Below are 17,506 nucleotides of genomic sequence, written 5' to 3' on the forward strand. Positions count from 1 at the left end.
CAGTACCCTGGATAATAAGAACCCATTCAGAGCTCATATGAGGAATAACTCTACCAAGATTGATGAGAGGTTAAACATAATATCCTGGGATAGTAGGAAATTGCAACTGTGCAAGTGGATTTGTGAAAAAATATTTACTTTTATAGAAGTAAGATAGCAATTCAGTGGCTGCAGCAGTGTATTGAAACCAAGAATAACAACAGCTGTCAAGGCAGATTCTCTAGTAAAAGGTTACAACAAATACAGGGAATTACAACATTAATTTTTAACGGATGCTTGTCAAGATGTGTCCTGTCCAGAATGCAAGTGCATGCCTTTTAAAAATGCCTTTTAAGTGCCAAGTTGCACCTCATTTCCTAAAAAATTTTGAGGAACTTTTACATCTCATTTGAAAGTGATCCCATGTCCCAGGGTTAAAATTCAGAATAAATTTACTCAGAAACACTGAAGTTTCTAGAGTTCAGTTGTGCAGTATCTCAGCAGCATAGCATGATCAAGCGTATGGAAAGATCCATACCATGATACTGGTAATACAGTGGCCCAGACTCTGACGAAGGAATTCGTAATAGGGAAGGAATCAAAACTAATACCTACTAACAATATATAAGGTAGTTAACACATCCTAAGTATATTGCATTGCAAGATCTTTACATCAATACCACATTGGAAAATAGAACCGGAGAGCAGCCTCATGCTTCCTCCTTACACACCGAGTGCTGCAGTTGGTACCTGATGTAAATGGGATCAGGTAGGCTGCGTCCCCTGCAGACACCGAGGGACTCGATGGCCAGCTAACCCTGAAGGAGAGTGGAGTGGTCAATACCAATGTCTCCAGAAGGTATGGATACACAGCAGCATAGACATATGGCTGCAGCATGGAAAATCAAACGAGTGCTATCTTTATTAGAATGGGTAATAGAAAACGTCAAAAGAGAACAAGGGGATAAAACAATTCTCCAGAAATGTCTTTACACTCCTGCACAAAGGCAGGAAAGTTTTTCAATTTTTCCAGAAAAAAAAGGTTGGAAATACAATAAAGGAGACACTTTTTTAAATTATACACCCCTTATGAAAATGTAATGTCCCATACTTCCCCCAGATGTCCCTACACAGTTCCAGAACTATGACAAAACCACAAACTGAAAAGGCTTATTACATTATTTCCCTAAGTTGAATTGAATGTTATGTTGAAAAAGAAAAGTTAACTTTTTATTTCCTCCTATTCATAATGGCTTTTTTCCCCACTGTTGCTCAAATTGCATCATATTAAGAGAAAATTTGTATCAATTTTACAATTATGAAAAGTGGTAGTATGTTGTCTTCTCTATTTAGAATCTAAATATAAATCATCAGGCTTTGACAGGACAACAGAACTAAGGCAGCAACGTATACATAAAAACATATATACATGCATCCAGTGTAGTTCAGCTAAAGCAGTTTGGAAACTGGAATATATAATACGAGTTCCAATAACTAGTTTCATACTAAGATTAGAAAACATTTTTTAGTGTCTTAAGCACATCATTGTCCACTTCACAAATTAGCAAGTAACTTCAGCAATGAAAGTGCATAAAAAGCATGGAAGTAGAAAAGTACATTGACTCTGCCTCTGAGATTTTCTCTTTACTCTTAAGTGGCTGCATCTAAAGAATATCTAAGTTAAATTTAAACCAAATCAATTTGCAACAATTAAAGTTAATCAGAAATTATCCAGTTATACAACTAATGGTTGCTCAGGCTAATAAACCTGAATAAGATTGAGTAACTAACCATGAAGACATAAAAGAAATTAATTGATGCTTCATTTAAGAGACTCACTTATTAGCAGTAATTCCCAATGCATTCAAGTTAGTGCCAGTAACTATTTATGATCCTAGTTCAATCTGAAAGATATAAGTTATGTAGAAATTTTTACAATATGATAATGGTACATAATACAACAGTTTACTAAAAGTACCATCCACTACCAGAACCACTGCTCTACCAGTAGTTACTTAAAACGGTTACATTTCATTAGTAGCATCTTAAAGCTTCAGTAAGCTCCCAACTACTATTCCCTATGTTTTAAATGTAGTTGAAAAACAGTGGGTAGATGTTTTAAACTACAACGACATGGACGGTGGACAGTTTCATTCGTGTTAGAAATATCACAAAACAGAATTACACTATTTTAAAGGAATCTGTAAACAGTGAAAGATACTAGCCATGCCCTTCCAGGACTGAAAGCAAATTTTCAATTAAAAAAAAACACCAAACAATTCAAAAATCCCTCAATAAAGTATTAATCAATAATAAGATCCTAAAAATAAACTCACATTTTTCTGTATTTTTTTCATTTTGACATTGATTTCAAAATGTCCTCACACACAATTTAGTTACACTTTTAACACCATCACAGCTCCCTTCTCTTTCTTCCTCCCCACTATTTTGAGACTGACTTTGTTTAGAAACAGTGCAAAATTTGATACTTAAAAAGTAACCAGCAACACCCCCTGAGCACTGGACAGAGATCACAGCACTGTAATTATTTCATCCCAATTCATTCACAGAGAGAAGGGCCTCTCAAGAAGAGCAATGCAATGAAAGATTTTGCTGGGCAGACCTCAAGAAGATAGTATGAGCCACATAATAAGGAATATAGTTCTTGCTACACATAATGCATTTATATTAATTGTTTCACCTCCTCAGAGACATTGCCACAAATCAGAGCCATTGTTGCCACAGACTGGCACATACAGGAAATACTCACAGGTGTTGCAACTGTATAAGTCCAGTATAAAATACAGAAATTATGAATATCTAGCATATTCACAATCCACCAAAATCAGGTTTACATGGATTTTATAAATGAGAGAAAGGTCTAGATTTAGGTAATATGACAATACACACAAGGAACCATTTTAAAAAGAATGCAGAGTTCATCACCCTAATAAATAGATTAATAAATTAACAAAAACTACATCAGCCTTTTAAAAAACAAACCAGGACATCTTAATTCAAATCCAAACAAACACCAGAACCTCATGCACAGACATGTCTCTTCAGTGGTGTATCAGAAATAAAACGGGCTACTTCAGCTCACGTTGCATTACATATACTTCTCACCTCAGTATACCATGTGTACTGTATCGTGAGACATCAAATATTACAGTGCCTGCATTTAAGAAGTTATCAATGCAAAACAGCAAAGTTAAAGAGAAATCTACCTGCAGAAGCACTTAGATACTGATATCTATTTGGGTTCTGAATGTTAAAATTACCCCCCCCTTAATTATTGATACAAAAAGTAGCAGCACTGCAAAAGAAAAATAAGCACAGAGATTTTCACCTTACAGTGTATTTATGGCAATGAAATACACACAAAAGGAACCAAGACGTGGAAATAGAAATACCTGTTCAGAGTATACAGATTTTAAAGCAAAGCACAAGTAAACAAGCTTTTCAAATCTGTCAAGCCAGAAAATGTTGTATTAAGCATACACAATTCCCTTTGCAAAGCTCCCTGGAGTGACCACATATCCAGAGAACCTACAGAAAGCTTGTCCTTTGAGAAGCTTGTATATCAAACTTGGAGCCTGCTGTTAAACTATCACACCCAAGCTAGGTGAAAAGGCACCCATATGGCTTAGGCTAGCTGTACTAGCATCACAGACCTAAACCCAACACATTGTATTGTATCATACCCTACATGCTACTGCTTTTGGTCAACCTACACTGAGCTTACCTTTATTCACAGGTGATAGGATGACTCTTAACAAAGATTGTCTGTGAAAGAAAACCAATTAAATGTTGTCTGTAACCACTAGGTGTCAGCAGAAGAAAGTGCACAGCCATCTTTGATGCAGAAAATTTGAGTCTCATTTCCCCCCTCAGTTACCACTATACACAGAACTATTAAGTACTACAAACCACCTTTACACACACATAGTAATCATACAGCTAATTCTGTTGAAAATGACCTACTTCTGTGAATTAAATATTTAGAAGATAAAAACATTTCCTCTGCAAACAGCAAAAAATCAGAAATTTATTAAAAAATTGTTCAAGTGAACAAAACACTCACATTGGTGTCACTGTTAGAAATTTAAGTAATAATCATAAAGATAACAATCTGCCTCAATACAGCCAAGTAAACACGCTGCTTCTAATGTGTTTTACTGTACTTAATAGCAACAGAGGTTTGTGGAGACGGTAAGTACATCACATGTAACAAATATTCTTCCATACTTAAAATCTGGCTTAACGCAACTACAGAAAACGCAGGCATACAGTAGAAAGCATAACTGAATCAGTTATTTTGTTACATAAATCTTATGATTAGACTTGCAGACTGTATTATCTGGATATGTTTTTTCATGCAAAAGTTCTAGTTAGTGAAGGCCTCAAAGTTTATGGCAATGGTAACTCATTAATTGTCAGTGTACTGGTTCATATATACATTACATAACCTTGTATCTTTAGACTAAAAGTTTCTGAACAGAGTAAGAGCTCTTACTATGCTTAGGTATAATGTGACTTCAAAGTCTGCTCTGTGACACATTCTGGGCCTACATGGAATAATGAAAAGTAGCTTTGCACCATTTATCCCAGAAAGTCAACTCATACCAGATGAGATGGTCTATGAAGTTAAATAGTCTTATGAGACAAAAGCAATGAAAGGAGGAAAAGCTGCTGCTTCTTTGAATTTATTTCCTAATTATCAACGGTTTTAAATGAACAGTCAGATTTCGTGAGTTATGGGACATGAAACGCAAAGAACCACATCATGTTCGTTATTGCGTATGGCCCGTATTTATGACATGTGAAGGTGAGAAGAGAAAAAACCATAACGGAGGCATTTGAAAATATGTTCCTTTTCCTAGAAGCTATTTCTTCCATTTGCCTTTCTATTTGTCTCGGACACACTGAAATGGTTTTATTTGCAACTGTTACACCAGTAACAGTTTTAAAATAACTTCTTCCAAACAGATATTAAAATTCTAAAGCAAATTATGACAGCCACTGTGGTCTTTGAGGATTCTGATACATCAGTGGAGAGCAATCAAAGATTTGCTGCATACACTTTAATATTCTTCCACTATTTAACAAGAAACTCCCATCATTCTGTATTTCTACAAGAAGATGTGTATCATGACCACTTTGAACACCCGTTAGTATATAATCTACAAACTCGGCAAACTGAGCTAATCAGCTGATAGGAAATAACAATGAACATAACTGCTCTTTAGAAGATGGAATTATGTGAGAATACAGAAGACTATTTCAAGTGCAGCATTCAAAGTACAGCACAACAGAGAAACAGAGGACTTTAAATTGCAAGATGCCTTACTAATTGCCAGTTACAATGCTTTGTTATTAAATTACAATCCCATTTTCTTTTGTGAACTTAGCAAGTACATTTCCTAATTGTTTTACTGATAACACGCTATTGTTTAGAGTTTTGCTGCATTTTCTTAAGATCAGGTTTTCCAAGGGTCTTGAACTAATTTTTAAGTGCGATGCTCCTAACAGTAACAAGAACCTCTCAGTAACTGCATTTACTGTTGGCATATTCTAAAACAGAAGTGAAGTATAAAGTAGTTGTATGACCTGTCCAACACCTTACAGGATGTCTGTGGCAAAACCGGAAACAGAATGCAGGTCATTTGACTCTGACATGTTCAGCACATGAAACACTTGCAAATTTTCTTTATCTAAATCTTAATACTGAAATGTATAATCAGAAATTCAATTTTTAATTTAAAAAAGGACTTGGGAAAGAAAGCCCAAAGCCCTGAACATTTCCACTTCCTGATATTAAAATTGGATTTTTATGACATACTTGTGTCATTATCTTTGCGAATTTTCTTTGATGGAATGACAAGCAAACCAATTTCTGCTACTTCCTCAGGTTAGCTGTCCCTCCAAGTTGCACTTTCTAGGGGTGTGCCATTGTCAACTGATTTCAAATATTCATCTTTAGCATTCAGCCTTCAAAATACCAGATGGTATTTCCAGAAAAGCAATTTAAATCTCTATTTTTCTTCATAAATCCCTTAACTAGTTAATCTCACACACACATCCAGGCAAAGCATACACCAATATTCCCAGAGTTGCCTGGCAACTACGGGGAGGAGCATCGGAGAACAAGGAAGCCTGCATGGATGAAGGGAAGTCAGTGTCTCCCTGACACGGATAAAGGAGGCTTACCGCCAGAGTGCCTTCCTGGTTTCATGTTTGTTATTTATATGGACAACTTTTCAATTACCTCCCATTATCTCACCTTAGATGCTTTAAAAGCCCAATACTCACACCCAGACATACATACACAAGTCAATACAATTTATTTTTTCCACACACACAACACATGGATTCCCCCAATAAGATGTGGAAGGACTCACGATGACTTCAAAAGTTGTTTTTGAACCCTGAATATGAATTGTTGAAATGATGCTTATTTGATGGTGATAACTGGACTGCTTAAAATACAGACTGAGCTATTTTTTTCCTTCTGGCTTTAAAAATAACAAGTAAGACAAACTATAGTACTGAAGAGACTTTAGTTACTGAAATATCTTCGCCCTCAAGAAACACTATGCCTGCAGGCCGACTTCTGGCCTTTCCTTTAACATCATGATTATAATTAGATTTATTACTTGTCTGCATGCCAGATCTCTTCATTAATCTTCACAGAACAGGACAATGCTGAATACAACACCTTTTCTCAAGTAGTAAGCCTTCATTCTCACTCCACTCATTTAGCCTCCCCACTTATGCTCAGAACTCATCTTAACATGTCCCAGTGGTATTCAAGTTCTCCATTGCTACCACCAATTTTCTTTTCTGCCTCCAAACATTTGCAGATGAGAGAAGAAGGTATTAAGACAAAAGTACATTTTGTCCTCTACAGGTATCTTCTTGTTAAGCAGCCATAGGTCTAAACAACAGTAGTTCAAATGAGCCTGTGAACACCGCATTGAGATTTATCAGTGCATTTGACTTGTACAGGTGTTGGTTTCCCCTGCTTCAGAAACAGGGAATGTAGAATATTTTGGAAATATTCTGTGGATCACTCTGCAGGTAGTACTTTACATCCCCCATATTTCTGGGACATATCTCATTAATTATACTTGAATGTTCCTCATACTATTCACCTTGTTTTTAACTGTTTATCAGCAAAATGTACACACTTTAAAAGGAACCCCCTAAGTACACGGTAGCAAAACCAGAGTGTTACAAAACATGTGGACTGATTTCCCCTGGACTGATTTGTATTGAAGTCCATGAAGCTACTTGCAGTAAGCCAGGAACAGATGCCTCACTAGAAACAATAAAACCCAATATCAAGTACAGAAAAATCCTTCCCCCACTCAGATGGCACTTAATCATTGCTAAATAGAGATTAGCTATGAACCAGAAGCAAAAGATTGAATTTTCCTAACAGAACATTTATCATCAATAGTTACAACTCCAGACATTCTTCATATTTCTGTAAAAGCACAATTTCTTCACTAATTATGTTCTTAAACTCCATGATACCATAAATTTGCATGTTTCACAGTTAAGCATATATTGTGTAAAAAGTATCTTTTACTACCTTTAAAAATAATACAATGAATACCCAGGTTTTGCAGTGAGAGAAGATGGTCAACTCTGCACTAGCCTCCTATGATCACTGATTTATACTTTATCATCTGTCTTCTAACTTAACTGTCTTCAAAAACAAGCAAAACCCATACCTTTCCATAAGAAGTTTTCTCCCTGTGTGATTGATCATGCTTGTTGCACCTCTTTCTTTTTTGGAGACTGGAACACTGTTTTCAGCACTAGTCAATCAAAGAGCCACAATGCTGACCTTAGTAAAAGTAGGTTATACTATACTTTGAATTCTTGTTAGCTTTTTTCCCCACCACAGCTGCAGATTTACATCTTATGCCTACTAATTTCCTACTTACAGGTTCAATTTTCAGGGCGTTTCTGTAGCTCCCAAAGAAAGATGCTTGTGCTTTTAGAAACGCTCTTGCAACACCATCTCCAGTGGTTGTAGAGACTTTCTTCAATCTGTTCTTCAGTGCAGAAACCTGAAGTCACACAACAGGTCTAGATCACTCTCATATCACAAACAAAGCTCAACACATTGGGGCACAGCTAAATGAAAAACATGCTAACCACAGCAGCATTTATGACAAAAGTGACATTGTGAATTCAGAGTTGAATTTTTCAGTTCTAAAAGCATTACTTTTCAAGCTGTTTTGCTTCTCTAAGACATGATTGGATTCTATTCAGAAACCAACAGGAAAATCAAAGCTTCATTTCAACCTTCCCTCCTACTTAAAATCCGCCATTAACATGCCGTTGAGTACTCTTTTAAAGGTAGTCCATGAAGTTCTGTGTCATTCTTGATTAGAATCCATGAAAGAATTTCAGCTAAACTAATTCAAACATCAGATTAATAGAGAAACGGTTCTGCATAAACAGGCCATCCATCACCAAGGCCAAGAACAAATTCTGCAGGTCTGAAGAATTTGATTGCCACAAATACAAGGTTTCTTTCTTTCAAGGCTATAGTCCCTTGTGTTTCAGCGACTTAATGGAAAATAACAAAATGAGAGTTTTATTTATGCATATGGTGGGTTCCCTTGGCTGGCTCCCAGACACCCACCCAGCCGCTCTCTCCCTCCCCCTCCTCAGCAGGACTCGGGGAGAAAACACGAAGAAAAAGCTCGTGGGCCGAGATAAAGACAGGGAGATCACTTACGGATTAGCATCACGGGCAAAACAGACTCAACTTAGGAAAATTAATTTAACTTATTGCCAATTCACATAGAGTTGGATGGTGAGAAACAAAGACAGAAACTCCGCTGCCTTTCTCCCAGCTCAACCTCCCCCCCCTCGGTTCCCCGCCTCCTCCCCGAGCGGCGCGGGGCGACAGCAATGGGGGTCGCGGTCAGTCCGTAACAGTTCCTCTCTGCCGCTCCTTCCTCAGGCTTTTACTCGCTCCTCACTCTGCGTGTGGCCTTTTGCCATTTCTTAGAGGCTTTCAGGGAGGCACGCCGGCTTTGCTGACGGGCTCAGCTGCGCCCGGCGGGGTCTGCTGCCGATCCGGCTGGAACCGGCTGGTGCCGGCGGCGCCTGCACCCGCCGCCCCGGCCTCTCCTCACAGAGGCCCTCCAGCCTCCCTGCCAACGCCCCAGTGCAATCCAGAAAACAAAACCTGCAGGCTTTTTTAAAAGTCTCAAATTAACAAGGACATTCTGTCTACTGAAGTTTTTTCTTCCTGTTTCTCAAGAGATCTAAACCACCTGTGCGCAGGATGGCTCTTCTCTTAACCCTCACTGCCCTTTCCCTTCCACTGTGGAGGTGTTTAATTACCTCAGGATTCACCGAGCTGCACTTTAGGCAAACAGAGCCCTAACGGTCTCATTACCATTTTACCCAGAGACACTTACCGATCACAACTTAGCAAATATGAACTAAACACATTTCTATGCAGGCAGAGTTAAAAATACCCTGATCCAGGTTACCTGAATATTCTTTTGTTTTCTGCGTACACCAAGGGCTAAAGTTTTAGAGGATTATCCATTACTGTTCTCTGTGCTTCAGAATATCTCATACATACAAGAAGGCTGTGACTTAGTTTGATGTCTCTTTTCTAGGGCTTAGAGCTCAGTAACTACTGAAGTAAGGTTGTGTATCTATATATTATTGTTAGTGACAGCATTTTTCTTTCCCAAACACAAGCTGGGAAAGGAGATAAAAAAAACCTTTCAAAGATTAACATCAGGCTTGCTGTGCCTGTGCTGCAACGGTTATAGGTTACGTTAAATCATTAACAAATAGTTATGTCAGTAGCAATTTTTTGGTGTTGCAGACAGAACCAGGACGAGCTAGGTTTTTGAGACAAATCTCACACAACACATAGCAATACAAAAACAACAATCTGGGCACTGATTCTTGAAAGAAATTCAACTAGCACTTTTAGAGGATGCAGTCATGTCACACGCAAAACCTGAGTTTGATGAGATACCTTACGCAGAAGACAGCAAGGAGCCACAATTTCGGAAGGAAAGCAGAAAGCCAGGAAATCCCTAGTCATCTTGATTTGCAGAAGAACGTGAATGACTCCATAGATACCCATATTATGAATCTAACAGAAATGATTCTATCAATAACTAGCAAATCTTCCTTCTTCAAATGCTATTCTGAAAAACTCCATTGGGCTAACTCTATATACTTCACACTATGCAAGAAACATTGTAGGAATATTATTTACAGAGTAAGATTCTGTTGCAGTGAACATAACTAACTGTGGTTTTGAGAGTATGAATAATACCTTATAAAATATAAGCTGATGGTTCAAATTAACTTTCAAGACCATCCTCCAGCTCATAACAAAAGCTTATTCTGGCCTCATCCATATCTCCAAAATCCTACCAGATGAGTTAAGTTTTTTCTGCATTGGGGTTTTGCTACCAGCCTGCCTTAGTAGCAAATGGCAGGATGATTTTACTGGACAACTGTTCTTGAGTGATTCAGTTTTATCCCTCCTGTAAGCACATCCCTCACTTCCTCCTTCAGTAGTCTTAGATTTGGGGAGGGCAGGAAAGTGAGTTCTCATCTTGCTATACAGGTGTTAAATATATTATCCATACTGTGCACTGCATTTTTTTCTTTTAAAACTAGATGTTATATTTGCACTTGTGTTTACCAAAACAGCTGCAAAGCCATTTCCTTTTAAATTTTTTGCAGATTCTGCTGTAGAAGGGATTTCATAACAGTTATTTAGTATAACAGAAATAATCAAGAGCATGTCCAACATTGTTTATAAATCTGAATGCTGTGGCTTATGCGAATGATCCATGCATTAATGAGCCCATAAGCACATATTAATATAATACATGATAACCGATTTAGTCTATCATGCCCATAAAATAAGCTCACTCTTTTTCACTGAGATATTGTCTCTCAAGGAGCTCTGTTATTCTCAAAATGTAAAAGCTTCATCAGATTTTCAAACCTGAACAACACACTTCTACATGTTTGAAGGGGTCTGATGTTATAGGGATGAAATATGCTTTTATTTCCTATATTAACTTATCTAAACCATTTAAAGGTAGTTCTTAAAAGTGCAATAAAATGTTCACAGCTCTGAGTAACTTCCAAATCCATCTCAAACATTTTTGTAAGTGGTTTTCTTCAAACATTCATGTGAAGATAAAGACCTTGCCATCTATATAGAAGGAAAAGGCTCTACGCTTCATTTTACAACAGACTAAAAGTTCAAAAGGCTAGTCGCAGCCTTTCTGTTTCAGCTTCCCTATTTGGTATAGAAACAGAATATTGCTAAGTGTTTTGCTAATTCCTTAAGCTTTCAGATCATTTGCTCTCTTCTAAGACTAAATCGAACACCGTAGCATGTCTATTTTATATATGTACATTTTTACTCTTTCAGTCAGCATTATTGTAATACGCATTAACATTTTGGTTTTTTAAAAACTATGACGACAACAACAACATATTTGAAGAGACTAACAAGTAAGAAAAAGAAAAATCATGTTTACTCTGGAATAAATTACTACATAAGACAAAGTAGATTATACAAGCAAAATTATGATAGTTTCCTGCCTAAAGAGGTAGTAATACTTTTAAAAAAAAATAAGACTGTGACCACTCAATATGAAGATTATTTCTAGCCAAACAGACACATATACATGCAATCTACCCTGAGAGTGTTTTTAAAGAAGATTTTTATACTTCTGGCAGTTCAGGTTTAAAGGTCAGATTTAAACTATCACCATGTTTCAAAATGCAATCTGTGCAATGCAGCATAATGAAATGGTTCAGTAAAGGTGCTAGTGGAAATTCTTTTAATTAGGTCCAAGGCTTTTCAGTTGTCAACATGAATAAAGCAAGAAACATTCTATTGCAAACATAGTGTAAGAAATAAAAATGGATTCACCTTTAAGAAAATGGTTCTGCTATATAGTTGTAGTTTAGTACTTCTTGCTGTCCTGAAAGCAGCTAATTTCCCACTAAGTGAAAAACAGCAACATAGGCTTCCTACTTGTGGTAACTTGTTAATGAATGGACAACAGTAGCATACACAACTAAATTACTGACAGCCTAAGATATTCATAGGCTAGTGCAAATTTACAATACTCTCACAGCCATCAGATATGCAAGATCTCTTTGGCGCAGTACACTGCATTGCATCAGGGCTTCATTTAATAAAAACTACAAGTTGACAGAGTGAGCTTATGCTTTATTCCTTGTAATATGAAGCTCTGACTACAACTAAGACTAGAAGATGACACTTATTTGGAAATACATGAAAAATCCATAAGGGTTGCATAAAAAAAAAATTACTACCCCCTCTTTGCTATTCCTTGCAACACAGACGGTGGTGTAGGAGACTTGTCAGCAGCAGATGCACTTATTGTAATCACAGTCCTTAATAAATCTCTTTTTTTAATATTGACTATTTTAAAAGGAAAGTTACTTCCCAGGGCGTTCTCATGCTGCCAGATTTTCAGCAACATAGCAGAAGCAGAAGGTGAAGGAGGGACAGTTTTTCACATTTCAAATAGTTCTTCAGTAATGCAGTAGTACACACCTTGATTTTCAGGGACCTGACCTGAACAGTTCAGGAAGTCTGACTGCTAGCAGGTACTGCTGAGGTACACCGAGGCAAAGAAATTACTTAATCTGATTCTGCTGGAACTGTCTCAATGCTATCCAGCTCCTTTAACACAAATGTTAACTGGAAAGACATTTCACCGTAGCCTATGTTCATTTGGATCCTAGGAGTAAAAGATTACAAGAATAGTTCATTCCCAAGAATCAACAGTTTAGGTAGCAACACCACTATCATGAAACTCAAGCACAACTCACTACCTGAAGCTCTAAAATAATCATAGGACCTCATTTACTTGATTAAAAAAAACTGTTCAAGGAGAGGGGGGAAACTGCTTTAAAAATTTTCCATCAGATTAATTACCTCATGGTGAATGCATCACACAGAAGATGTTTTTCCTCACTGTTGAATATAGATAGATTTAATTTAGCAAAGTAAATTTTGTGTCTATTCAGCAGGGCATGAATTGCTCACTGTTCACATTAGGTAGCAAAACTGGCAGAATAGTTTGACATAACAGCCATTTACCATCATGAAACTGTTGAAGACATTTTTAGTTTCTCAGATCATAAATGCATCTGTTTAGACTGAGACCAGTGGGGAGACACACTCCCAGAATCTCCCCATCCTCCCAGGGAAGCAAAAGGAAAAAAAAAAGTAAAAAAAAAAAGTATAATGGATTGGCTTTAGAGTCTCCCTGCTGAGATGAACAACTTGATCCACTTACAGTTCCAAACACATGATGCATGAAAGAACTGACAGAAATTCAATTCTTGCAAAGAAGAGCAGCTGCTCTCTAGTGGTCAAAGCCAAATACTAAGCAGTCTGAAGGAAAGGAAAAGACCTAGAGGAGAATACTTCATTATCTAGGTAACTAAAATAATGCAACAAAGCTAAATAAGACATAAAGACTGATCCCAAACATTAATTACACAACGCAACACGATTCAAGTTAAGGCTTTGTTGCGACAAATATTAATCCCAGCTGTATTTATATAGCAGTTGTGAAAAAAAAATACACCATGTAAGCTATTTGTGAGCCATGCCAGTTAATTGAATTTGCTGGCAGCACTTCCTCTGCTATGCTCCAAACATCCTCCAAGATAAAAATGTAGCTTTTAAATAGACCTGTGGAAAACTGAATCAAGAAATTTGAACTAATAAAACACAACTCTCTACTGTTATAAAAGTGGAGAAAAGTAAATAATGAAAGGAAGGAAGTCTCTTAAAATTTATTACATTCCAAAGCTTGAAGTTCTGTGTTTATTGGTGAAGTCTCTTCTGATGTTCTACAGTGCGCCTACAACAGCTCCTTTAATGAAGTCTCATAAAATCTAATATAATACTTGATTGTTGACAAATCATATACATGTTTGAGGCCCCGCACTCACTGTATCCAGACATTTCTTACATAATTCCATGAAATTTACAAGTCTGTCATTCCCTGGGTTGTGGATAATGGCATGAGCGATGACCAGCTGGCAGATTTGGATGCTGGGAGTGAAATCAAAATGAAAAACTATATAAAGCCAGAAAAATTCATGGAAGTAACTTTTATAGACTAAATGCTTGACTAAAACCAAAATGTTCACAATCAAGATGGACCTTTCATCCAGAGCTCACTGTTTTCGAAGAATGGATCACACCACAGATCATAGAGAAATGACGGGATGTCACAGTAGGAGGCACTGGGTATGCACCATTACTTGAGTTTCTCCTCAAAGCTCCCTGCATATCAATTTTATTTCTCAGCTACACATAGAAAGGTATAGATCTAACTGTCAGCACAGTATTTTGAACTAGTAAAAGAAATCCAGATTTTCCCCTGCCGTTTTCTCCTAAACAGTCACCCTCTGACTTAAAAATGGCTTCTTACACTCTTACTCACTTTACTGCTCTTCCCTCTCAGCTTCTTTAGCGAAGATGATTACAGCAGCAAGTAGCAAGCTGGATGTATTTTTGTCCCATTAAAGGAAAAGATCAAATATTTATACAACTTTTCTATCAAGTTATTAAAAAATAAATAAATTACCAATAAAAAGTTTGAATGAGAAAGAAAATAAGTTCTGAATTATATGCACTGAGCAGTGCTAGAAGTGAATATGAAGTAGTCCATTTGATATCATAAATCAGGATGTGAAATGCACAAAGTTCATTAAAGCTCACCTGGAAGAAGTCACAGGGAAAAAACCACACAATTTTATTTGCAAACAAAAGTTATCTAAAAATGCATGATTTTTTTTCTCCCAATGGAATGGATAAAGATGGTTTAAAATAGTAGTATTTTTTCACACCATGAAGAAAGAAGTTCGAATTTTTGTTTCTTGTTCAGCTGTACCATAACCTGTGTGTTTTTCATTTGTCTTTTTTACCCATAAAAGACTAACTCCTCAGATGACCTGAAACTTGAGAATGCCATTCCAAAACTGAAACTGGGTTGCTGCAGCATTACTAGCTTATGTGAGCATTAGCTAATTTTCATTAGGAGGCTTAAAAATATGTCTGCAAATGTTTAAACAAACATTCCTTAACACTTCAAAACAGGAAAGAATTGAGGTAAAGCAGTTTACTTATAATAATGAAAGTAACCCAATGAGACACCTCAGTTACAAACCAAACAGGTCAAAAGGATTTACACTTTTAAGTAATGGAATAGTTGGATAAATCATTTCATACATACCACATCATTAGGAAGGCTCTGAAGGTCATCAAAAGGGGTCTCCAGTGTGTTCGTGTCTACATTAAGAATCACTACATCTTCCAGGGCCATGTTTCGTACTTTCTAAATATGAGAAAATTCAAGAAAAGGGAAAGGAAAATAAAAGTATGAAGAGTTAAATTTTATGCATTAAGGACACAAGTGATGGCGTAACATCATGGCATTACAAAACTTCAAGCATTTTAAAAACAACCAACAGTCCTGTCTCTCTGTCATCCTTTGCTTTATTTATTCACATTTTACAGTGCTGAAAAATTAACCTTCAATTTGCAGAGGGAAGTTCTTAACATTGTGCATACTGAAATTTTTGAAACCAGAGAGTTACTGTTTGTGATTATTCAAGCAGAGATTTATTTCAAGCAACTCTACTAATGCTTGTCTTAATTCTGGTATCCTGTTTGCACATTTAGCAGTTTCTAGGTGAGTAAAGATTTCAAATATATCTTTTTATATTTAGAAATTAATTTAAAGAACAATAAATAGTGGCTTTTCTAGGAGTTAAGAGTTGCAGTAAGTCAGGGATGGGAACTTGTTTCCAAATTCCAGGTTGAATTTTGGAACTCCAATAGAGACAAGTTTACAACTGTATTTAAGTAAAATGGACACTACCAGAGGTTAATAAATAAATAATTAAAAAGGGGGGAAAAAAAAAAAAAAAAAAGCTAAGAGAAAAATAACTCCACCACATCCTGGTCTCTTAATGTTCAGCGAGTCTAAACTTTTTATCCTGTTCCCATGAATTGAGAGAAAGAAATGTCTCTAATCTAGTTTGAGTGTTAACATCATGTGTAATAGTACATGGACATACAAAAGAAAAGCATAACCTATTTCTTAAAAGAACAATCATTAGTACCTTTGACTTTAAGAGTCTAAAGGTATTGGTGATCTAAGCAAATTTAAACATTGTCAGACTTTATTTCCCTGCTTAAAAAACAGTAAGTGAATCACTGATATGAAACAGAGCAGCATTTAAATATTTATTTTAACACTTTTTCCACTAACAGGAGATTTTTTTTTTTGACTGCCTAATCATACATATTTAAGCCCTCTTCAAATAAAGTTTTGAAAATTCAAAGTCAGAAAAAGTGGAACTATAGAATATGGTAATTAAGGAAATTTCCCAGTGACACTGTAAACAAATGTTTAAGTACCTACATACCTATACGTAGGACCAAATGCAAGTTACTGAACAGAAAAATGAACAAAAGCATACTCAATTTTTAATTAAGGTTTTGCAGGGTGGGGGGAATTGTTTCCTTTAAAAGAAAGGAACTAAAGCTCTAAAACAATGGCAAAGTTGAGCCTTAGGCATCTAAATAATTACCTTCAGTTTTCAAGGCTCAGTCCTCTGTCTATAAAGAAAACTGCTGTGTACTTGGGGGGCGAGGGGGGGGGAGCCAACAACTATAAAAAACACTTTGTAGACATTTAAATTTAGGTCTTCCATGAGAAATTTCTTTAACTTAAATGGAAGAATATTATATTTAATGCTTTCCATGTAAAAAGCAGAAGTACTGCATCACAAACCAGGTACTTTCTTCTACATTTCAGGAACCAAAGGTCACTCTGTTGGCTGCATCTGATAAACTCTAAAGCAATCCAGGAGTCTTGCTCCTTCTAGGAGTCCGGAAGCACCAGACAAACTGATTTGCTCCTTCCTGTTTCAGAAAATTAAAAATCTCACTTATACTCAGAGGAGTCTAAAAAGCTCCAACAAAAAAGTCTTGCAATGTACTTAACCAAAGCCAGAAGCTTGTCAAAATCGAGTGCTAGTAGGACAAGACAGAAGGTATTAAAACCTTCTCTTGATTCTTGCTGAAGAAGCAACAAACATGTGCTTGAACTTGTCAGTGGGTGTTTTTGTAACTTTGGTGATGAATCTGCACCTTCCCTTCAGCAAAATATTAGGATTTTCTGTAGCAAAGAATAGGCTTGTGGCAACCGGGTATCTGCCAAGGAGTATAGTCCAAAAGGATGTTGCTCATGGTGCAAAGACTATAAATGCTGATCAACATAATCATCTCCACACAAGGCCCAGAAATAATTGTATCCAAAAGGAAGGCTAATATTAAACTCTGCTGTGCTATACCTTTACACCATCATGAAGAGCACAACCTTACTGTAAAACTTCTCAATATTTGTATTAAGACAGTGGATTTCCCTGGAGACAAACC

General features: G+C 36.6%; 1 protein-coding gene across 9 annotated transcripts in view; it reads right to left on the reverse strand.

Moving 5' to 3' along the window:
- Window positions 1-17,506, reverse strand: part of DENND1A (DENN domain containing 1A) — a 220,657-nt gene that overhangs the window by 78,386 nt on the left and 124,765 nt on the right. For all 9 annotated transcript variants that reach the window (XM_069771314.1, XM_069771311.1, XM_069771313.1 and 6 more), the window contains 2 exons: window positions 15,294-15,395; window positions 7,935-8,060 (listed from right to left, as the gene is read on the reverse strand). In XM_069771314.1, the coding sequence (XP_069627415.1) occupies window positions 7,935-8,060; window positions 15,294-15,395 (228 nt within the window). The remainder of the gene's footprint in view (window positions 1-7,934; window positions 8,061-15,293; window positions 15,396-17,506) is intronic.

This window comes from Haliaeetus albicilla, chromosome 26, assembly GCF_947461875.1.
Source record: "Haliaeetus albicilla chromosome 26, bHalAlb1.1, whole genome shotgun sequence".
In the NCBI taxonomy this organism is placed as follows: domain Eukaryota; kingdom Metazoa; phylum Chordata; class Aves; order Accipitriformes; family Accipitridae; genus Haliaeetus; species Haliaeetus albicilla.